Raw genomic sequence first — 25,185 nt, forward strand, 5'->3', positions numbered from 1 at the left:
TTAACACAATATTTAATATACAAAATATACAAAAAAATCTCATATTCTGATAATATTTTTACTGATCCACTTTATTTTACTCAAATGATGATGTTTCATTGATCTGATAATTATAGATTTCAGATTACAGACCAGTTGCTTCAGTTATATTGTTCAGAGTTCGCCCTGTTGGCAGCATATGCGTGCAGTTCTTAAGTAATTATCCAAACACTCAGGGTTTTTTTTCCACTTTTTGGGAAGATAGCCCATGACTTTGGAATTGGGAATTTTATCGGCATTTTCATGAAATTGGGAAAATAAATTAATTAGCCTTTTTTTCCACACGAAAAGTCCACTGATTAGGGAAATACTAAATTTGATATAACTTTTTATAATCATTCAAATTAAAAGAACAAAATCATATAATACTTTGTCAGATGTAATTGAATTAAAATTGAGATAAAATACACATTAGACTTCTTTCTAAAAAAAAAATAAAAATAAAAAATAATAATTTTTTTTGAAATTGGGAATTTTTTGCCACATTTTGGGAAAAAAGTATACTTTTTTTGGGATTGGGAACATAGCCGAATTTCGGCTATAAAATTGGGCCAAAAAAAACCCTGACACCATTTTACTATTTCGGGTCACCGTGACCTTGACCTTTGACCTAGTGACCTCAAAATCAATAGGGGCATCTGCGAGTCATGATCAATGTACCTATGAAGTTTCATGATCCTAGGCCCAAGCGTTCTTGAGTTATCATCCAGAAACCACCTGGTGGACGGACTGACCGACAGACCGACATGTGCAAAGCAATATACCCCCTCTTCTTTGAAGGGGGGCATACAAATTGAGCATCTACCCAAATTCATACTTCGTACTGAGTTCGCTTGTAATATTTCCAGACCAGTTTTAGTTAAAATCACAAACTTGATTCCAGATATAGATTTTTGCATTACCTTTAAAGACGAGATTTAAAAAAAACAAACAGATATTCATAACAAAATGTTACGAAAAAAAGATATGTAAAGGTATGTACAATTCATGAATATAGTCTGAATCTTATAAAATCTTATTGAATCTTATTACAAATTTAATGTGCATCTCCATAATAAGTTTTTATACAAAAAATTTACACAAAGGCAGACATCTGATGTTCAATTATACAAATGTATTGTGTAACTCAGAAATAAGTCTTTCAAAGATTCGCTAAATAATATCCCCAAAACTATTTACGCTAAAAATCACAAAGTTTACTTCAGAATTTAGTTACTGATATAACCTTTAAAATAATAGTTGAATATAGAGAATAATAGGTTAGTGTTGATTATAGATCAGGTTTATCATGCGAGGCTTAGAAAACAAAAAGCACGAGCCTTATTCTATTTATCCCACTTTTTATTTTGTAAACCTTTTTGTCTAAACAAAATTAGTTTGACTGGATAATTTCGCTGGATTTATGACGTCATTTCGTCCAAATATTGACGTCATTTCCTGCTATTGATTATAGATATAAATATACAAAAAAATCTCATATTCTGATAATATTTTTACTGATCCACTTTATTTTACTGAAATGATGATGTTTAATTGGACTGATAATTATAGATTTCAGATTACAGACCAGTTGCTTCAGTTATATTGTTCAGAGTTCGCCCTGTTGGCAGCATATGCGTGCAGTTCTTAAGTTATCATCCACACACTAGGTTTTTTTTCCACTTTTTGGGAAGATAGCCCATGGCTTTGGAATTGGGAATTTTATCGGCATTTTCATGAAATTGGGAAAATAAATTAATTAGCCTTTTTTCCACACGAAAAGTCCACTGATTAGGGAAATACTAAATTTGATATAACTTTTTATATTCATTCAAATTAAAAGAACAAAATCATATAATACTTTGTCAGATGTAATTGAATTAAAATTGAGATAAAATACACATAAGACTTCTTTCTAAAAAAAAAAAAAAAAAAAAATTTTTTTTTTTTGAAATTGGGAATTTTTTGCCACATTTTGGGAAAAAAGTATACTTTTTGGGATTGGGAACATAGCCGAATTTCGGCTATAAAATTGGGCCAAAAAAAAACCTGAACACCATTTTACTATTTCAGGTCACCATGACCTTGACCTTTGACCTAGTGACCTCAAAATCAATAGGGGTCATCTGCGAGTCATGATCAATGTACCTATGAAGTTTCATGATCCTAGGCCCAAGCGTTCTTGAGTAATCATCCGGAAACCACCTGGTGGACGGACTGACCGACATGTGCAAAGCAATATACCACCTCTTTTTCGAAGGGGGGCATACAAATTGAGCATCTACCCAAATTCATACTTCCTACTGAGTTCGCTTGTAATATTTCAAGACCAATTTTATTTAAAATCACAAACTTGATTCCAGATATAGATTTTTGCATTACCTTTAAAGACAAGATTAAAAACAAGAGTTCCGCGGTCGGAGATGACCGCATTGAAGCCGGATTTTTGATTTAAATGACAGGAAAGTACCTTTCGTGTTTTTGTCAATGCAATACTTAAATTACTGAAATATTGTTCAAAGGTCAAAATGAAATGTAAGTACTTTTCAAGGCATGAGCAAAGTTTGAGATTCTAGGTCCAAGCATACCAAAGTTACAACAATTTTAACATTTTAACATTTAAGTTCACAGTGACCTTGACCTTCAAATGAATGACATTGAAATGAATGACCTTGAAATGACCAGTGGTCATCTAAGTGTGCTTGCAAACCTGTACGTCAAGTTTGAGATTCTAGGTCCAAGCATACCAAAGTTATAACAATTTTAACATTTTAACATTGAAGGTCACAGTGACCTTGACCTTCAAATGAATGACATTGAAATGACCAGTGGTCATCTTCTAGTACTGGCCAATCTTTATTTCAAGTTTGAAGACTCTAGGTACAAGCATACCAAAGTTATAACATGAAATAAGAACTTTAACATTTTTACATTCAAGGTCACAGTGACCTTGACCTTCAAATGAATGACCTTGAAATGTCCAGTGGTTACTTACTAGTTCTGGCCAACCTTCATGTCAAGTTTCAAGACTCTAGGTCCAAGCATACCAAAGTTATAACAACTTTAACATTTTTACATTCAAGGTCACAGTGACCTTGACCTTAAAATGAATGACCTTGAAATGTCCAGTGGTTACTTACTAGTTCTGGCCAACCTTCATGTCAAGTTTCAAGACTCTAGGTCCAAGCATACCAAAGTTATAACAACTTTAACATTTTTATATTGAAGGTCACAGTGACCTTCACCTTCAAATGAATGACCTTGAAATGACCAGTGGTCATCTGTTAATCCTGGCCAACCTTCATGTCAAGTTTGAAGACTCTAGGTCCAAGCATACCAAAGTTATACCATGAAATAAGAACTTTAACATTTTTACATTCAAGGTCACAGTGACCTTGACCTTCAAATGAATGACCTTGAAATGACCAGTGGTTACTAACTAGTTATGGCCAACCTTCATGTCAAGTTTCAAGACTCTAGGTCCAAGCATACCAAAGTTATAAGAACTTTAACATTTTTTATATTGAAGGTCACAGTGACCTTGACCTTCAAATGAATGACCTTGAAATGACCAGTGGTCATCTGTTAATCCTGGCCAACCTTCATGTCAAGTTTGAAGACTCTAGGTCCAAGCATACCAAAGTTATACCATGAAATAAGAACTTTAACATTTTCGAGCACGCCGCCACCCCGCCCGCCCGCCCGCCCGACAACATCAATCTATAAGCCGAGATTTTTTCGAAAAAAATCCGGCTAAAAAAACCCAGATATTCATAACAAAATGTTACGAAAAAAAGATATGTAAAGGTATGTACAATTCATGAAAATAGTCTGAATCTTATAAAATCTTATTGAATCTTATTACAAATTTAATGTGCATCTCCATAATAAGTTTTTATACAAAAAAATTACACAAAGGCAGACATCTGATGTTCAATTACATTGTGTAACTCAGAAATAAGTCTTTCAAAGATTCACTAAATAATATCCCCAGAACTATTTACGCTAAAAATCACAAAGTTTACTTCAGAATTTAGTTACTGATATAACCTTTAAAATAATAGTTGAATATAGAGAATAATAGGTTAGTGTTGATTATAGATCAGGTTTATCTATAATCAACACTAATCTATTATTCTATTTATCCCACTTTTTATTTTGTAAACCTTTTTGTTTAAACAAAATTAGTTTGACTGGATAATTTCGCGGATTTATGACGTCATTTCGTCCAAATATTGACGTCATTTTCTGCTGTTGATTATAGATGATATTTAATCAACGGGGCTTTAATCAACCGAATTCGCTGTAAAAGTGGGATAAAATTGTATTCATAACTGAAAGGTCAGGAGTACTTAAAAACCCAGTGTATCTGCCTGAAACATATTGTCACTTAATATTGTTGTAGAGACACAAGATATCATTGGAACTAATGACCAAGTTACAAACTCCGCCAAGATATCATTGGAACTAATGACCCAGTTACAAACTCCGCCCAAAAGATCATGAGAACTAATGACCCAGTTACAAACACTGCCAAGATATTAGAACTAATGAACCAGTTAAAAACACCGCCAAGGTATCATTGGAACCAATGAAATCATTGTAATTAATAACCAAGTTACAAACTCCGCCAAGACATAATTCAAACTAATGACCCAGTTACAAACTCTGCCACGGTATCATTGGAACCAATGGTCCAGTTACAAACTCTGCCAATATATCATTGGAACTAATGACCCAGTTACAAACACAGCAAAGATATCATTGGAACTAATGACCCAGCTACAAACACCGCCATGAAATCATTGTAACTAATGACCAAGTTACAAACTCCGCCAATATATCATTCAAACTAATGACCCAGTTACAAACTCTGCCAAGGTATCATTGGAACCAATGGTCCAGTTACAAACTCTGCCAATATATCATTGGAACTAATGACCCAGTTACAAACACAGCAAAGATATCATTGGAACTAATGACCTAGCTACAAACACCGCCATGAAATCATTGTAATTAATGACCAAGTTACAAACTCCGCCAAGACATCATTCAAACTAATGACCCAGTTACAAACTCTGCCATGGTATCATTGGAACCAATGGTCCAGTTACAAACTCTGCCAATATATCATTGGAATGAATGACCCAGCTACAAACTCCACCGAGATATCATTGGAACTAATGATCCAGTTACAAACTCTGCCAAGATGTCATTGGAACTTATGACACAGTTACAATCTCCTTTAAGATATCATTTGAACTTATGACCCAGTTACAATCTTCTTCAAGATAGTATTTGAACTAATGACCCAGTTACAAACTCCACCAAAATATCATTAGAACTACTAAGTAATGACCCAGTTATAAACACCACAAAGATAGCATTAGAACTAATGACCCAGTTACAAACTCTTCTATGATATCATTGTAACTAATCATCAGAGCAAGTTTCAAGACTTTCGGAAAACAAATGTGACTTTGAAGAGTGTTAACAAGGTAAATATATACGACGGACGTAGACAACAAACTACAGAAAACAGCACAAAAGCTCATCATGTGCATTTCGAGATATAAAATATTTTAAATTCAAATGAGCTTAACTTAATATTGAGCTTTAACTAGAGCTTTGTCACAGACGTGACGAATACCCCCACATGCCGCATTGACACATAATATTTTGCATGTCGTCTTCACAAAAAACAGCGGACACCATGCTCAATTTTTAAAATGCACTTAGTGAACCCTTGACCTAGTTTTTGACACAGAAAGGCCCAGGTTCTAACTTGGCCTTAAGATCAACTCCATAAAACTTCTGACCAATTTTGGTGAAGATCGGATGTAAACTACTTGTATTTGAGAGCGGACACCATGCTGAATGCTAAAAAACGCACTAAGTGACCCCGTAACCTAGTTTTAGGCCCGGAATGGTCCAAGTTCAAACTTGTCCTAGAGATCATATAGATAAAACTTGTGACCAAGTTGGGGGAGGATTGGATGAAAACTACTTGAATTAGAGAGTGGACAACATGGTAAGGTTTAAAACGCACTAAGATACCCTGTGACCTAGTTTTTGACCCGGCATGACCCAGATTCAAACTTGACCTAGACATCATCTCGATACATGAACAACGTCTGACCAAGTTTGGTGAAGATTGGATAAAAACTACTTGAATTAGAGAGCTGACAACATGGTGAGGTTTAAAACTCGCTAAGTGACCCGTGACCTAGTTTTTGACCCGGAATGGCCGATGTTCGAACTTGACCTACACATCATCTAGTTACAACTTCTGACCAAGTGTGGTGAAGATCAGATTTAAACTACTTGAATTAGAGAGCAGACACCATGCTCAATGTGTAAAACGAACTAAGTGACCCTGTGACCTAGTTTTTGATCTGGCATGGCCCATGTTCAAACTTGGCCTTCAGATCATCTAGATAAAACTTCTGACCAAGTTTGGTGAAGATCGGATGAAAACTACTTGAATAAGAGAGAGGACACCATGCTGAATGTTAAAAAAACGCACTAAGTGATCCCATGACCTAGTTTTTGACCCGGCAAGGCCCATGTTCAAATGTGGCCTTAAGATCATTTAGATACAACTTCTGACCAAGTTTGGTGAAGATCGGATGAAAACTACTTGAATTAGAGAGCGGACATCATGCTGAATGTTTAAAACGCACTAAGTGACCCCGTGACCTAGTTTTTGACCCGGCAAGGCCCATATTGGAACTTGGCCTAGACATCATGTAGATACAACTTCTGACCAAGTTTGGTGAAGATCCGATGACAACTACTTGAATTAGAGAGCGGGCAACATGCTGAATGTTTAAAACGCACTAAGTGACCGTGTGACCTAGTTTTTGACCTAGCAAGGCCGTGTTCCAACTTGGCCTAGACATCATGTAGATACAACTTGTGACCAAGTTTGGTGAAGATTGGATGAAAACTACTTGAATTAGAGAGCGGACACTTAATACGGACCGACAGACAGACAGACCGACAAACAAGTTCACTCCTATATACTCCCCTAAACCTCGTTTGTGGGGGTATAATTAATACTAAAAAAAATAACTGATTGAACAATTTACCACGATGAGCCACTCTAGTTTAATGCTTTACCACATTTACACACATCAGACTTATACAGTCTTTTACAGTCTCTCTCCTGTATGTATCTTCATGTGTTTCTTTAAAGAACCACTTTGGCTACATGCATAACCACACACCTCACACTTGTATGGTCTCTCTCCTGTATGTATCCTCATGTGTATCTTAAATAGACTGCTATGGTCACATGCATAACTACACACCTCACACTTGAAATGTCTCTCTCCTGTATGTATCTTCATGTGTGTCTTCAAGTTACCACTACGGTTAAATGCATAACCACACACCTCACACTTATACAGTTTCTCTCCAGAATGTATCATAATGTGTCTCTTCCAGTCACTACTCTGGTTGCAGACAAAACTACACATATCACACTTATAATGTCTCTCTCCTGTATGTATCTTCATGTGATTCTTCAAAGAACCACTCTGGTGCCATGCCTTACCACACACCTCACACTTATATGGTTTCTCTCCAGTATGTATCCTCATGTGTACCTTCAAGTCACTACTCTGGATGCAGACATAACTACACATCTCACACTTGAAATGTCTCTCTCCTGTATGTATCTTCATGTGTCTCTTCAAGCCACCACTATAATTAGATGCGTACCCACACACCTCACACGTGTTCTGTTTCTCTCCATTATGAATCTTCATGTGTTGTTTCAAGGTACCACTCTCAATACATGCATAACCACACACCTCACATGTGTACCGTCTTTCTCCAGTATGTATCATATTGTGGATTTTCAAGGTACTACTCTGGTTGCAGACATAACTACACACCTCACACTTGTAAGGTTTTTCTCCTGTATGTATCCTCATGTGTTGTTTCAAGGTACTATTCTGGTTACATGCATAACCACACACCTCACACTTGTATGGTTTCTCTCCTGTATGTATCCTCATGTGTATTTTCAAGGTACCACTCGCCTTACATGCATAACCACACACCTCACACTTGTATGGTCTTTCTCCTGTGTGTATCAGCATGTGTTTCTTCAAGGAACTATTCTCGTTACATGCATAACCACACACCTCACACTTGTATGGGTTCTCTCCTGTATGTATCCTCATGTGTATCCTGAAGTCACTACTACGGATACATGCATAACCACACACCTCACAATTGTACTGTCTTGCAGAACTATCATTGGAAAATTTCTGAAAAAAAAATTATTAACATGATATTCAGGACACATTTTAACATACAAATAATAATACTAAAAATCAGTATGTATGAAATGTGAACCCCTTATTTATGTTTTGTTACTATTCACAATATAAAACTTGTGATCTTAAAGGGGCTTGTTCACAGATTTTTGTATTTGTCTTTAATGTCATTGAACATGTTTACTAACATATCTAGAATGTAATTAAAAGTCTAAACTAAGTATTATAGCAAGAAAAAAGGTAAAATAAAAAATATACCCCAGGACATCTCACAGGAGAGATTCCTGTATTATTATTATTTTTTAAATATATGCTATAAATGTAATAGAAATGCATGTGCGTAAAGTGTCGTCCCATATAAGCCTTGCAGTCCACACAGGCTAATCAAGGCCAACACTTTTGGCTTGTATCATGTTTTTTGTTTAAAGAAAGTCTCTTCTTAGCATAACTCAAGTTTTTGCGGCAATTGTCTTCCCTGATTAGCCTGTGAGGACTACAAGGCTATTCTGGGACGACACTTTACGCACATGCATTTAACCCCCTTTTCACAGAAAGTGGCTCATTTATTTTGCTTGTCTTACAGGATGCAGGATTGTGTGACTATGTTGGATTCCAAATTCAACGTTAATGCATGTACATGTAAGCACACCAGTAAGTGGTGCTGTTTTTTCAAAATAACTTTTTAAACAATTTTTCTTCAGAATTTCAACTAATGCATAAAAGACTGATTTGTATGCTGCTTATGGAATTGTGAAATATATCAGAATTACTTTAAACAAGAGATTGACAAGCAATATGATCCCCTACTAGTGAAACTCCATCATTTTCAGATTATTTTTTTTATTATCATAGAATTGCCATAGCAACCAGAATTCTTGACGTGCATAATCTCAATATTGCCATCTGTCCATTTTCAAGTTTCATGAAAAAATATCAAGAACTTTTTAAGTTATCTCAGGATCCAAAAAAGTGTGACAGACAGACTGACTGATGCACAGAGCGCAAACCACAAGTCCGCTCTGGAGACAATAATAAGCCTGTGGTCTTATTACAAAATTTGTTCTGTACTGCATGGTTATGCTGCACGCAACGTGAAATTTTGTCACAGATTTCAGACATATTCAAGAATTTATACCTATACCTTAAGATATTGGCCTAAACTGCAAGAAATACTGTCTTTAATGCACAAAAGATTTTTGAAAATCTATTTCAATAACTTGATATATTTAAAAAATAAAGTTTTAGCAGTGTGTTTTCAGTCTGTCAAGCCCATGTGTAACCCCATAACAACCCTGTTGATTCTGCATCCTGTTTAACATAATGCATAACCCGTACATTCTTTTTTGAAAATGGTGAACAAGTCTCTTTAAAACACTTGACTGAATGTACCCAACACAGAAGCGAAGATTTTCATATCACTTAAAACGTACAGATTTACAATGTAGATAACATGTTATACTTTGCATTATAAATGAATATTCATGATAATATGCGAATAAATAAGATACATTGAAAGACAAGATGAGCAAATAAGTGAACACCACTTATAATGTATAATGATTTATATAAGCAAAAAACAACAAGGGCTGTTTGTAAAACATGCATGCCCCCCTATATGGGCTATAAGTTGTAGTAGCAGCCATTGTGTGAATACGTTTTTTGTCACTGTGAATGGTGGTGGTGGTGGTGGTGGTGGTAGTGGTGGTAGTGGTAGTAGTAGAAGTAGTAGTAGTAGTAGTAGTAGTAGTAGTCAGTGATTTTTTTTGTTACAGCCTGTGCCTTTTGAATTGGGAAAAAAAGCGCGATAAAACTTAAAATTGGGAAAAAAGCGCGATAAACCTTAAAATTGGGAAAAATACATATTTCAATACTATTATAGGAATGTATATTCTTTATTTGCTGATATGTTAACAGTTTACAGAGAAATTGGAAATAATTATTTCTGCATAATGTTTAATTAAACTTGAACATGTTAATGTCAAAGAGCACCATTCTTTTAACACTTAGTGTATAATATGATTACACAAGTAATATCACTGTGGAATTGGTCTTGATTATTATTCATTATAAAAATAATGTTTATAATGCATACACATAGTCATTAATTAGTTTTCTAAATTATTTTGTTAACAATTTCCATTATTTTTATAGATTAATTATTTTTTATTATGTGTTCTCATTATCATAACCTATAAATTTGACCTTGGTAATCTTTAAGTATGATTTTTACTTAAAGGCACATTTTTCTCTTCTTTTGAAAATGTCAACAATGTCTTCAAGATCCTGGTCAGAAAGTTCTTTTTTCTGATGAGTAATCCTTATCAGTGCATCCAGTTGTTGCTGTGAAAGACGATTCCTCTTCTTGGTAACAACATTTGACATAAGGGAAAAGCTTCTTTCCACTGGTGCTGTGGAGGGAGGAATTATCAAGCAGAGTTGGACAAGACGCTTAGTACAAGGAAAGCACTCCCCAAGAACTGGATCCCTGTGAAACTCAGCGTGGATTTCCTCAACTGTCGTCTTACCATTGCGTCTGAAAAATATTTTAGTTTATGCAAACCCAATTGACTGATTGATGATTTTATTACCAAGACATGTTATAGAAAAATTAATTATTTTACTTTATGCTCTCTTACCAAATAGTGTCAAATAGGATCTGATAGGATAGGAAATAGTAAATTACAAACAAAGTTATAAATATAATCTAAAATTATTCAGATTATATAATTATCAAATTAATTTATTAGTATGTTATATTTTTATTACTTGCAGATTCTGATAATAAAATTTAAAATATAGTCATTTGTCACACCTGTTTTCTATTTAGTGTCCGTTTGTTTTTACATTAAAATTAGTCTTAGAGATTACATGCATAGCTACATTGTAAATTACAGTAGAGTACCACTTGATACACTTAATAATCAAGTACTGATAATTTAATTCATTTAAGAAGGACTTACTGAATATTAAAGAAAAAAATAAGGAACAATTTCTTCATACTGCTCCTGGGCTGTCATCACAAAGATTTTGTTCAACTTCTGAAATCCAAATGAACATTTTAACTTAACTGAACATAAGGTTTAAAACTAGAACAGACTCACATAGGAACAAGTTAACAAAGTAACAACTGGAACAAGAAACAAGTTTAAAAAAAAGGCAACAACTGGAACAATCTTCAGTTGAGTAAGCTAGATGCATATGATAACTTTCTGGGAAAAAGCTACAACATGCAATGAACAGGATCACTCCATGCATAAACATCGTAATTGTAACATAATTATCACTCCGAAAGCTGCTTTATACCGAAGCATGTAAAGCTGAGGTTTGACAGTCTTCAACTCGCTCTCCAATATCAAAGGATCAAAGATGGCTGGCATCTCGGTTACATGGCCTTCAAAGACATCCCTTCTTGGTGTTGTGTAGAAATCAACTAGCTTCCTGATTGATTCCTTAAATAAACATAACATGTAAAATAATCAAAATTAGGAATTTAGCTTTGTAAAACTTAATATTATGTAAATATTATGTTTATGTAAATACAAATGTATGCTCAAAAATTGTAAAGATCATTGGATAATGTAAAATTAATCAATGATAACTCTTGTAAATAAATAATTTGCAAAACACTTGGAATTAACAAACTCAGGACAACAGAGATAAAGCCATATACCTGTCCATACTGCGGTAAATCTGCAACACTTTCTGGGAGATTCATTGGATTGAAGAACCCAAATGCCGTCAGGACTGGGTCCCCAGTAGAAAAAGCATCCTCGATCTCTTTGATTAGGTCATGTATCAGTGGGATTCCTAAAATGTACAAGGCAATTGTGGTTTACATGTACTTTATGGCTAGTAGCTTAACTTAAACCATGCTGAAATGGGTGTACTGTTTAAAATTATCGTATCATTATCAAATATTGTGTACAATAACTTAAAGAGCAGTTTCTGTTTAAAAGCAGTTTATTCAGATTTCTAGCCTACCAGTTTCTGTCAAGAATGTGTCTGGGGTGATATGTGGCATAGCCCCTCTCCGCATTCTCCTTTGGAGGTCTGTTCGTTCATCTATTTCAAAGAAGAGATGTTCACTCTTCGCAAACTCTGTGTCACTATTCTCCAGGTTTCCTGCAAATGTCGTGTACAGCTCGATGAGTGATGAGAGATGACCGGTTGTGTTACTGACATGGGCAGGTAGCTCAGAGAAGTTGACAGTTGCTTCTTGAAGATACAAGGAGAGCATGTTGACTGGCTTCAGGATGTCACAGAGCAGAAGAATCGTTGCTACAGTTCTCTTCTCTGTGATACAGGCTCTGATACCCTGTATTTCTGGGTCCCGCTTCTCTGCAAACAGTGAATCAAGGGTGTCCAAAATGCAGACATACCTGAAAATATAAGTGGTAAACTATGTAAATAGAATGAAGATTGCATTCTCATGCATAGCCAGAACAAGGAAATCTTCAATTAAAAAACACATCAGTGAATAATTATCAATAAATATATAGATTTTTCATAAGCAATTAATGCATTATTCTCAAATGTTTGTATTAAATATCACAAGTACTGATGAACCAACCTTGACACAAAGCGTGCTGCTGCCTGAAGATGACTTAACCATCTTGTTGTGGCAGCCCGTGTGAGTGTCAAGGGCACCTCCCCATACACTTGTTGAATGTGTTTGAAAACCGCCATTTTTTGCGGAGAAAATTCAAACACCTTCCATAATGCAAGCAGAGCTCCATCAACATCTTGCAATACAGGGTAGCGCTTTATTAGATGACACAAACATAGAGCTAGCCTGTGATTGCGACAGTTTAGATACACAGCAAAAGGGTTTATGTGCTTCAGTCATCTCTACACTCCTGAAATTCAAAAACACTAACATCAAAATATTATAAGTAAAAGAATAATTGGATGTCTTGAAATGCAATGTAATGTCACTTTTATTAAGTCTTAATTATTAAATTATATATCACACCAGACCAGCAAAACTGTACTCAAACCAGTTATCAAGTAACTAATATGAATGACTGACTTATCATGAGTTATTGATAGATTAAGCAGTTTATTAATTTGCACTACTAAGGCAAACACACCTGTTTGTACACCACTCATGGTGTTACAACCATCAAAGCCCATAAACATCATCCTTGCAGTGTCGATATGCTTGGCGATCAAGAATGAATGTAAAGCGCCGGCAATGCACTCAGCTGTTCCTTTTTGCAGATGGACGAAACCAAGAAATTCTGTTTTAACTGTTGGTCCATCACTAAATCTGACCATCACGCTCATCTGACTCCTGTTGGCTATATCAGTACTTTCGTCTGCAAGTATTTCTATGTCACTTTTTCTGACTTTGTCTAGAATCTGACGCTCTAGATAGTCTGACAAACAAAGAACCATGTGTGAAGACGACAAGTACGAAATCTGCTCAGTAGACAGAAAGGCTTTCAACTCTTCTACTCCCAGATCAGCAACAAATCTGACAAATTTTTCAACATTTTCAGTTAATGCCCACTGTTGTTTTATCATGAAATCAATGACCATGAAAACTTTCTTCAGTGCTGACCTATTTTTTTGCTTATTTGTTTCGAGATGACTTGTAAGTTGTCGCATGACATTTACATTGGACTTTGCTTTTGAATATCGTTCAACCGAAAATTTATGGTACTGACTGTTTTCATGAATACGCAATTTTCTTGTGGGATGTGTTCCAAGTTTTACACCACTTTGAACAAACGGTGGGTTAGCATGAGTTGTGGTACCAAAAAGTTCACATACTTTACATATGTAACCCTCCTTTACTACACTGAAGTACAGCCAATGAAAGTCTTTTTCATATTTCAATGGCGCAAAATGCCTGTTGTCAGGAACCATCCTGACCTCAACACAAGTGTCTTTCACAAAGTTTGGACTAGATTTTTTGGACTGTGCAGCTGCTAAGCCACTAATTTCATGACAAATTTCACTTGAACATACCATGTCAAAGGCTTGGTGAGATTGCAACGTACCGGACACTGGTTGACAAGTGACTTGGTTGGTTTGGGGAGCTTGGCCCAGATCTGACAGTTGTTGAGATGGAACTTGGTTGATTTGGGAAGCTTGGTCCATATCTGACGCGGATTTAGGGGGGACCTGGTTGATTTCGGGAGCTTGGCCCGGATTTGCCGTGGGTTTATTTTTATCTCCATCCTGTTTGTTACTTTCAGCGGAAGATGTCGAAGCAGTTATGACATTAATGTCCTCGCTGTGTCTTGGCAAAACTCGTAAAAACGACGTAATTTTGCGGTCGTTTGCGGTTTTTGTTCCAGTTAGTTTTTTTAAGTAATATTTACTATTGTGAGACATTTGTCTTTTTCACATTTTGTTGATCGGTAACAGCTTGGCGAATGCAAACATCGTAAAGAATTCTTTACCTAGCGTTCGTATTGTCGTAAAAAATTGATGTCGCAAAATTAGTGCGCGCGAAAACCGAAATTACGTTACGAACATGATCAATTTCGGCTTCAAAATTGTCAAACGGGATATCGGTGTTTACTCCCACTAAGCATGGAACCTGTTTGTTGCGATCGAAAAAGATCGAAATAATTGTTTGTTATTTCTTTTTTTTGGGAAAAAAGACTTGTATTTTGGGAAAAATTACATGAATTTTGGGAAAAAATGATCATTTTCGGCAATTGGGAAGCAGCCGAATATCGGCTGTAATTTCTACCAAAAAAAATCACTGGTAGTAGTAGTAGTAGTAGTAGTAGTAGTAGTAGTAGTAGTAGTAGTAGAAGTAGTAGTAGTAGAAGTAGCAGTAGCAGCAGCATTTCAATACCAATACTTAAGAATGATCAAATGGGAAAAGGTAACCTAGCACTGGCAGTAAATATGGGGCTCATTTACAGGTCAGATTTGGAATCTCTGCTGTAAAATGAGATTTTAAATGAATTAAAGGGAGGCAAATGATGTAATAAAAAGGACATGCATAAACGGTAGTTGTTTCCCTTGTTTGAACCATGCTATATCCTTATAATGCCTATTTCCAGTAACTGTGACCTTCACCTGTGACCTTGACCTTTGACCTCAAAATCAATAGGGGTCTTCTGCGAGTCATGATAAATGTACCTGTGAAGTTTCATGATCCTAGCCCCAAGCGTTCTTGAGTTATCATCCGGAAACCACCTGGTGGACGGACCGACCGACATGAGCAAAGCAATATACCCCCTCTTCTTCGAAGGGGGGCATAAAAATTAAGATCAACAAACATGTCCGTTTAAAGAGCGAACAATAATTTGTAATACGTCATGATAACCTGTCAAAACAGACAACAGACCTTCTCCATTGATATATTTAGGTCAGAAGAGCAAGTACTTGTCTCTGACGAGACCAAGTTCTCTGGTGTCATCATCTCGATAACAGACCAGCAATCCCTCCTCTGTAGCTGTAGGAATAACAGACCAGCAACCCCTCCTCTGTAGCTGTAGGAATAACAGACCAGCAGTTTCTCCTCTGTAGCTGTAGGAATATTTTTAAGTTATTGATTCTATATGTGCGAATGTTCAACTTTTTTTAAGTATCACACAACTAGACCTTTGTTACAAATTTAACTAATACCTTAGAGTCATTTCTATTCTAAAACAAGAGCACCGCATAACGAGTGCCACGCTCGGCTGCGTTTGCAGTTTTGAACAAGGGCTGTTTGTAAAACATGCATGCCCCCATATGGGCTCTCCGTTGTAGTGACAGCCATTGTGTGAATATGTTTTTTGTCACTGTGACCATGACTTTTGACCTAGTGACCTGAAAATCATCTGCCAGTCATGATCAATGTACCTATGAAGTTTCATGATCCTAGCCATAAGCGTTCTTGAGTTATCATCCGGAAACCATTTTACTATTTTGGGCCACCGTGACCTTGACCTTTGACCTGAAAATCAATAGGGGTCATCTGCGATTCATGATCAATCTACCTGTCAAGTTTCATGATCCTAGGAATAAGCGTTCTTCAGTTATCATCCGGAAACCATTTTACTATTTTGAGTCACCGTGAACTTGACCTTTGACCTAGTGATCTCAAAATCGATAGGGGTCATCTGCGAGTCATGATCAATGTACCTTTGAAGTTTCATGATCCTAGGCATAAGCGCTCTTGAGTTATCATCCGGACACAATTTTAATATTTCAGGTCACCATGACCTTGACCTTTGACCTAGTGACCTCAAAATCAATAGGGGTCATCTGCAAGTCATGATCAATGTACCTATGAAGTTTCATGATCGTAGCCATAAGCGTTCTTGAGTTATCATCCGGAAACCATTTTACTATTTCAGGTCACCGTGACCTTGACCTTTGATATAGTGATCTGAAAATCAAAAGGGGTCAACTGCTAGTCATGATCAATCTACCTATCAAGTTTCATGATCCTAGGCATAAGCGTTCTTGAGTTATCATCCGGAAACCATTTTACTATTTCAAGTCACCGTGATGTTGACCTTTGACCTAGTGACCTGAAAATCAATAGGGGTCATCTGCGAGTCATGATCAATGTACCTATAAAGTTTCATGATCCTAGGCATAAGCATTCTTGAGTTATCATCCGGAAACAATTTTACTATTTCGGGTCACCGTGATCTTGACCTTTGACCTAGTGACCTGAAAATCAATAGGGGTCATCTGCTAGTCATGATCAATCTACCTATCAAGTTTCATGATCCTAGGCATAAGCGTTCTTGAATTATCATCCGGAAACCATTTTACTATTTAGGGTCACCATGACCTTGACCTTTGACCTAGTGACCTGAAAATCAATAGGGGTCATCTGCTAGTCATGATCAATCTACCTATCAAGTTTAATGATCCTACAGGCTTTTTCCGCTCCATTTTGGGAAAACGCCACACTGGAATTTTGGGAATTTCCCGTCGTGAAAACCTCCATTTTGGGAAAAAATTAATCGCAAAATTGGCTCAATTGGGAAAAATTATCGCATGTAAATTATTTAAAACAGTGTTTCTTATATTTCAAAGAAGCCGTTAACTGGTAAATAACGACTATTTTGATAACTTATTATAAAAATTTTACAAAATATTAGGAACATGTGTTTAGTGCAGGTTTTTTAATCTGAATTTGGGGAAAAGGCTTGGCCTTTTTGAGGTGAAAAAAATCGCGGGAAGCGCCGGATTTTGAGGAAAAAAAGTAAAGTCTTAAATAATCATTAACATATTTTACAGTTCTTAAAACAAATTCAAGGCAACAGATAATTTAATTATGCAATACTTTCTATTTTCTACACCAGATCAGGTCAACTTATATATTTAAAGGGTAAAAAAAAAAAAAAAAAATTTTTTTTTTTTTTTTTTTTTAATTGGGAATTTTTTTTTCAATTGGGAAAAAAACAACCAGATTTGCATTGGGAATGGGGCCGAATTTCGGACCCGTGGCATAGGGCGGAAAAAGCCTGTCCTAGGCATAAGCGTTCTTGAATTATCATCCGGAAACCATTTTACTATTTCAGGTCAGTGACCTTGACCTTTGACCTAGTGACCTGAAAATCAATAGGGGTCATCTGCGAGTCATGATCAATGTACCTATGAAGTTTCATGATCCTAGGCCTAAGCGTTCTTGAGTTATCGTCTGACATCCACCTGGTGGACGGACCGACAGACCGACATGAGCAAAGCAATATACCCCCTCTTCTTCGAAGGGGGGCATAAAAAGCTATAGTAATACAGTCATGGATAACAACATTTATTTCATTGCAGAACACTTTTTATCAGGCGTAACAAAAATAACTGTTCGTTTCCGGTGGCCCGACCCTACCTATTTTTTTGCCGCCGGTCCTAATCTTTTTTTAGCCCAAAATTCGAAAAAATGGGACCGCGTATTTTTCGGCAACGCTCAATAAACTTGTCTACATTATCCGCATATCATTTTTATTGTTATTGAAGTGCACATGGTAGCTTGCCAATCAGCAATGAGTTTGCTCACACATAATATTGGGTCATTCATGACAGACACTGTACACTTGGAATACACAGTCAGTTGATCTTGTCGTCTGCCAACAATATAGCGGCCGATGGCAAACGTCCTATTTAAAGATTAACAAATCAAAAGAAGCGTACCAATAAATAAATTATTTCTAAGCTGATTACTTAACACCTTCCTCCCGACTATCGATCTGAACTAAAGGATGATAATTAAATAATAAGTTCTATTTCTACGATGTTACACCTTTTTGCTGATTATCGTTTGAAATTAAAAGTTGATAATTAAGTTGTTTTGTACCCACAAAAATGCTATTGAAAAGCAATATGTCAACCAAATTGTATATTTGCTAGGTTTTGCAATGTCTGCAGTCAAACGATATGCACATTTTATTTAATGTGGCAAACGCGTACAATTTTTCGGACTGTCATTTTCGGATACATTATTTTTCGTCGATTATAATTTATTTTCGAAGTTCTTTATAGAAGAAATAGAATGACGAATGCACATGCGGTGATACGGACGGTGTGGTTTATAATATTTTAAATTGTATTCCCCCGAAAATACAATTGGAAAGACTCTAAAAAAGAACAATTAGTAAGGGCTCTGGATGGGGTGGGGGATCTGCCCTTTATTCCTGTTGATTCCTGCGGCTGCGGTTCCAAGACCCCCGGCCTAATTTTCAGGATTTCAAATTTGGATCAATCGACACCCCTATTAAATGTACTCAATAAAATAACTTATGTTTGTACTTTGACAAGTACCATACAAATTATTTCTATATTGAAAAATGTATGTTACATTATGATATGTGATATGCCTTTGTTGTCATTAAAAGAAATATAAACAAGTTGATAGTAAATGTATATATAATTATTTCAAAACCAGTTTTCGCGCATCGAAAAACAAAAACCTGGTTGGCACAAAGAAATTTTGGGACAGCGCTAACCCTGGTAGATAGACCCCACAACACCAGTACATAATATAATTTGAAAATGTGGTCCTTTGGAAGCATAAACTGCATCCAAAAAATATAATAGCACACCCAGTTCAGAGCTCCAGATAAGGTTTTGTGAAATTCTTAAATTACTACCAGATTTTCAAAAAGAATTCTTAACACTGAAATTTTATTCTTAACGTTACAACTAAGTTTTTGAAAATAATTCTTATTTTTTATAAATGACCTAAAAATAAATAATAATGGTTATTTTCATGCAAAAAAATCAAAATAAATATACTAGCAACTTTATTTATACGAGTTCAACAGTGTCTTTTCAGTATTATACAATTTTATTTTTCAAATACCTTCATATGCCCAAACTGTGCTTAGATTGCATGCCTTAGATGAATTTTTACATATTTCACAATAAAAACGGGTCTCCCCTTCAATCTTTTCAACGATTAGCCACGGGACTTGTCCCTTCCACTCGTTCAATGTTTTTTGTGTGTTTAAGTTTGGACCCGTCGTGTCGCGTTTTTGTTTAGCTTTTCCGACTGTTTCGGAAACTGAACATACAACATCTTATAAGATCATTTCTATAATGTCTTTCTAAACATTTAACTTCAGCTCACTTTGCGTACAATATGTTAAAAGCGTGTTTTTGGACGCTTTGCAGCTTTTTAGGACGCTCTCTGGGCGCCGCCATTGTTTTTTTAACAGATAGACGGTATAAGCTGCTTTTATTGGAAAAAATGCGCTTTGTTAAACAAACCCGATAACCATTCTATATAAGCACCGCAAAGATCTTTAATACGCGAAAAGAACTCAATAAAAATCGATAAGAACCCATGTTAAAATAATATTCCTAACTTGATTTTGTAATTCTTTATGGTACGACAAGATTTTAAAATAATTCGTAATTACGAAAATACGACCCTTATCTGGAGCTCTGCAGTTTGATTGGGTCTTTTCATGGTGATAATGTTACATGCAACACCACTCGCGTCCCCCTAGCATGGCTTTTGGGCTATTTAATATATAATAAATTATAAATAATATAGTATATACTCCATGATCCCAAAGGAACAGAAAGTATAACAACACTGAATCCCTATAGACACTGAGGGTCAAGCTTACTGCGACTTTAGTTATGCCTTTTATTGGTCATAAAATGGACTACTGTGAAATCATTTATTTTCGCCAGCATGAAATTTATTACCAACCAATTGACGAATTCAAGATCCTAACGAACAATTATGTCCCATATTTGAACAAATTAAGACTGATTACCAAAGGCACGAGGCACTAAAATCCAACGTAATCCACGCAAAATGTGCAGCTTCATGAGATACACATGCATGCCAAATATCAAGTTGCTATCTTCAATATTGGAAAAGTTATGGCCAATGTTAAAGTTTTCGGACGGACAGACGCCATATATTTTACATTTGACTACAGTATTAAAGCCGTTGCCAGAAGTCAACAATAAACTCGGAAATAAGGAAAGCAACAAATGCAAAATTAATGAACAGCAAGCTTTTATTTCATTAAAGCATTTAAATGAAGCCATATAGCATTACATTCATCATCAAATTTATTGTACATACAGTTGTACAAGAAAAAATGAGAAGAAGATGCACCATGTATGACATTTTCTAAAACAAAAATATTTTTAAAAATAAAATTATTTGCCTACCTACCTACCCTAATTATTTAATTTAGGCCATGTCAGTGGAAACAAACATATTTTTTTGTTAGGCCTCACGCATAGATACCCATAAACCCAACTGGATCGATTCCCCAATGCATCCGTATCAGCCAATCTCGTATCAATTACCGCATACTTACTTCATTTCGTGTCGCTTTTCATTGCCAGATTATCACATATATTGCATTTTTAATAGTCAACTCAAGAATTTTATAAACATTCGCCTGTTTTCTTAAGTACATGTAGCAAATGAATTTTGGCATATGTGACTATTAAAAGATGTGATTTCATCAAAACAAAAAGTGACACAAGAAAGCCTTTTTCTATTTTCAATGTATGTTGCCTATGTTATGACACTGACACAAAAAGGCTTTCTTGTGTCAATTTCTGTTTTGATGAAATGGATTTGACCGTTTGAGGCCTTTTGGAAATCGAAAATTTGGTCAAAAATATATCCCCTGCCCCTCTTCAGCTACGACAAGCAGGCTTTTTCCACCACTCCATTTTGGGAAAACGCAACACTGGAATTTTGGGAATTTCACGTCGTGAAAACCCCCATTTTGGGAAAAAAAATAATCGCAAAATTGGCTAAATTGGGAAAAATTATCGCATGTAAAAAGTGTTTCTTATATTTCAAAGAAGCCGTTAACTGGTAAATAACGACTATTTTGATAACTTATTATTAAAATTTTACAAAATATTATGAACATGTGTAATAAGTGCAGGTTTTTTAATCTGAATTTGGGGAAAAGGCCTGACCTTTTTTGAGGTGAAAAAAATCGCGCGAAGCGCCAGATTTTGAGGAAAATAAGGAAAGTCTTAAATAATCATTAACATATTTTACAGTTTTTAAAACAAATTCAAGGCAACAAATAATTTAATTATGCAATACTTTCTATTTCTACACTGGATCAGGTTAACTCTTATATTTTAAGGTTAAAAAAAAAAAAAAAAAAAAAATTTTTTCAATTGGGAATATTTTTTTTCAATTGGGAAAAAAACAACCAGATTTGCATTGGGAATGGGGCCGAATTTCGGACCCGTGGCATAGGGCGGAAAAAGCCTGACAAGGCTGGCTTCTTCACTTGTGAATCTACTGCCCTTGATTTCCCCCCCACACCTCATTTTTAACAGGGACCTATACAAACAAAGGGATTAGCAACCTCGCGATATCCCGTTACAGCACGCAAAATAAATCGAGATTTGATAATCTCGATCGATTGGTCCCTGTGTAGCGATAATAAACCCGTGCGCGAGATTTGATAATCTCGATTGATTGGTCCCTGTGTAGCGATAATGCGGCTACACGATATCGATTGCGAGGGATTTCTCCTTATTGAGCGTGTTACGTTTTTTCTGATTCAAATTATATTATGTTAAATACACAAGTACCTATTCGTTCAATTGTTGCGTTGTTTATCTCAAAGTCAATCATTATTAAGTCTAATTATTACGCAGTATGTCGAACGGGGACCCAATTATCGGACCCTTTGATGAATATTAATTGCCGGTTGTTTCGCCAGGGTTAAATTGCCGTTGTTTATCGCACGTATGTGCATGTACAAAAGACCGGTCTTTTAATAGAATTAAAATGTTACAATGTTTTGTTTTAAATAGCAACATAATCAAGACATGTTAAGTGCAAACAACTCAAAATGTATAACTGTTCTTTTAACCTCCGACGCAGCAAAGTTTCGCATGCCATTTTAATATTCACCAACAGAGTCGCTCAGAACCTGTGCAGCCAGACTGACCTTCATGTAGTTGAAGGAAAGCAGATTCATTCGATTGCGAGCGATTTCGCTCATTTATGGTGATAGTTGTTTCGCAATATTCGACTTTCGATGTTTAATAATAAAATTAATATTCGTTCAATTTTGCCTTGTTTGTCTTGTAAATAAATAATTAGTAATATTAACACGCAGTATGCTACACGGAACCCAATTACCGGATGCGTTGACGAGTAACAATACCATTTGTTTCACAGGGTTTCAATTGCCATTGTATATCGCACATATGTGCATGTAGCAAAGACCGGTCTTTTAATTAATTAAAAATGTTACTCTGCTGTGTGAAAAATATCAACATTATTAACGCCTGCCAATTGCTTACAATTTAAAATGTGAAATTGTTCTTTATCATCCGAGACAATGAAGGTTCGCATGCCATTATATTATTCTGTTGGACTCCTTTTGAACATGATATCCATAGTAGTACTGAAAGTCTTTTCGTGATTTCGTGTTCAAGTATTGAACAAAAATCAACAGAATTTGAAGGCAAGGCAATTCATAAAAGTCGTTTATGTTTTATTTCTCAGTATAAATCAGTTAATCACTGAAACATACACATTAGTTCATGCATGATAGGATCTTGGAATTATTTAAGTTTAAGAGTATGTGTAACAATACATTCATGTTACTAAGTGTAATGAGCATTCAGTTAAAGAAAATATTTTAAAAACTCAATAGCATGTAAAAAAAATCACATGTTTGTAAAAGATTTTGCACAAGTAACCATTTGCAATGTGAAATAGAACAACAAAAATTTAATAATAATACTAACAATTTTCTATTTATTATTTCAACAACAAAAGATTGAGATTCCTCCTGACATGGTAATGCAGAAGATTTATTCGAAGCCTACAGCAATACAAAAAGCTTACTAAAATTAAATACCAAATTATCTTGTTTAAACAAGTTTGCAAATTTTATATTTATAATGAGTTTTGGGAACACATTTTTGATTAACATGATCAAAGATCTAACAGTCAATTTTGAGTTAAGCAGAGATATTCACTGCTGGAATGTGTTCATTTATGAAAAAATGCAACAGTTTAATTTAATCAATTGAATATTTAAAACTAATTCATACTGAATTTTATTTTGTCTTCGGCAAGTTTGAAGGTTTGTGAAGTTTGTTGTCGCCACTGCTTTATATAGTAGACATGAATATAGTAACATCATCATAGTGCTGGGATGGTCAAGGTACGTCTCAGGAAAAGAAAGGAATCCAATTTCCCAGTTGAATCAGACAGTATCAGTATCCTTGGCATAGCTGTGAACACACATGTATGTCAGCACTATTTAAAGTCCACAATGTTTTTCAACCATTAAAAGTTCTCAATGTGGAAATGACCTGGGTTTGTACGCCCAAGTTTCGCTGGCGTCATGACATTTGCGGGGTCAAACTTTTCGTCTAAAGAGCAAGAGACCCTCTTGCTTCTTTTCAGCACACTGAAAATATAAAACAATATGAATTTAAACCAACAAGATTAATAAAGGGCTAGTATTGACTGAGCCTTTCCAAGAATGCTGCGACATATGTTGATCAAATAAATAGTGGTTATAAAATTTAAAAAAAATGACTAAAATTGTATTGTTTTTGAGCTTATACAAAATTATGATTTTTCAAATAATGCATATGAAATTTGCACCACACAATTGATTGAGATGCAACGTTTGTAAAGATGCCGTCATGATTATTATAGGGCTAGTATTGACTGAGCCTTTAGAAAAGAGCCACGACATATGTTGATCAAACTGAAATTGTAAAAAAAAATAAAAAATGACTAAAATTGTATTGCTTTTGTGCTCATTCAAAATCATGAATTTGCAAATAATACAAATAAAATTAGCATCACACAATGCGTTGAAATGTAATGTTTGTAAAGATACTCATAAGATTAATATAGGGCTAGTATTGACTGAGCCTTTCGAAAAGAGCCACGACATATGTTGATCAAACTGAGAGTGATTACAAAATAAAAAAATGACTAAAATTGTATAATCTTTGAGCTTATACAAAATTATGCCTCTGCAAATAATGCAAATTAAAGTTGCATCACACAATGCATTGAAATGGAACATTTGTAAAGATACCAACATGATATATATAGGGCAAGTATTGACTGAGCCTTTCAAAAAGAGCCACGACATATGTTGATGAAACTGATCGTGGTAAAAAAATAAAAAAATGACTAAAATTGTATTGCTTTTGTGCTCATTCAAAATCATGAATTTGCAAATAATACAAACAAAATTAGCATCACACAATGCGTTGAAAAGTAATGTTTGTAAAGATACCCATAAGATTAATATAGGGCTAGTATTGACTGAGCCTTTCGAAAAGAGCCACGACATATGTTGATCAAACTGATAGTGATTACAAAATAAAACAAGAGTTCCGCGGTCGGAGATGACCGCATTGAAGCCGGATTTTTGATTTAAATGACAGGAAAGTACCTTTCGTGTTTTTGTCAATGCAATACTTA

The 25,185-nt window shown here is 35.3% G+C and overlaps 2 protein-coding genes and 1 long non-coding RNA gene across 6 annotated transcripts in view; all 3 read right to left on the reverse strand.

The window, feature by feature from the left end:
- LOC127867160 (uncharacterized) overlaps window positions 1–25,185 on the reverse strand; it is a 26,500-nt gene continuing 1,315 nt past the window's right edge. The window contains exon 2 of the long non-coding RNA XR_008043340.1: window positions 1–3,133. This is a non-coding gene — a long non-coding RNA (uncharacterized LOC127867160). The remainder of the gene's footprint in view (window positions 3,134–25,185) is intronic.
- Window positions 7,114–25,185, reverse strand: part of LOC127867145 (zinc finger protein 93-like) — a 21,303-nt gene continuing 3,231 nt past the window's right edge. The window contains exons 2-4 of one of the 4 annotated variants that reach the window (XM_052408190.1): window positions 15,619–15,800; window positions 8,088–8,297; window positions 7,114–7,835 (exon numbers count right to left, since the gene is read on the reverse strand). In XM_052408190.1, the coding sequence (XP_052264150.1) occupies window positions 7,173–7,835; window positions 8,088–8,297; window positions 15,619–15,693 (948 nt within the window). In that variant the 5' untranslated portion in view covers window positions 15,694–15,800 and the 3' untranslated portion in view covers window positions 7,114–7,172. Of the gene's footprint in view, window positions 8,298–15,618; window positions 15,801–23,204; window positions 24,149–25,185 lie in introns of those variants that run through there. The other 3 variants (XM_052408189.1, XM_052408188.1, XR_008043314.1) reach the window with 3 other exon arrangements.
- Window positions 10,372–15,609, reverse strand: LOC127867141 (E3 SUMO-protein ligase KIAA1586-like). The gene is given in 6 exon segments (XM_052408183.1): window positions 10,372–10,839; window positions 11,610–11,755; window positions 11,977–12,113; window positions 12,288–12,685; window positions 12,877–13,162; window positions 13,397–15,609. Coding segments are annotated over 6 exon segments (2,526 nt in total). The 5' UTR covers window positions 14,649–15,609; the 3' UTR covers window positions 10,372–10,532.

Source organism: Dreissena polymorpha, chromosome 2 (assembly GCF_020536995.1).
Source record: "Dreissena polymorpha isolate Duluth1 chromosome 2, UMN_Dpol_1.0, whole genome shotgun sequence".
Taxonomy (NCBI): Eukaryota; Metazoa; Mollusca; class Bivalvia; order Myida; family Dreissenidae; genus Dreissena; species Dreissena polymorpha.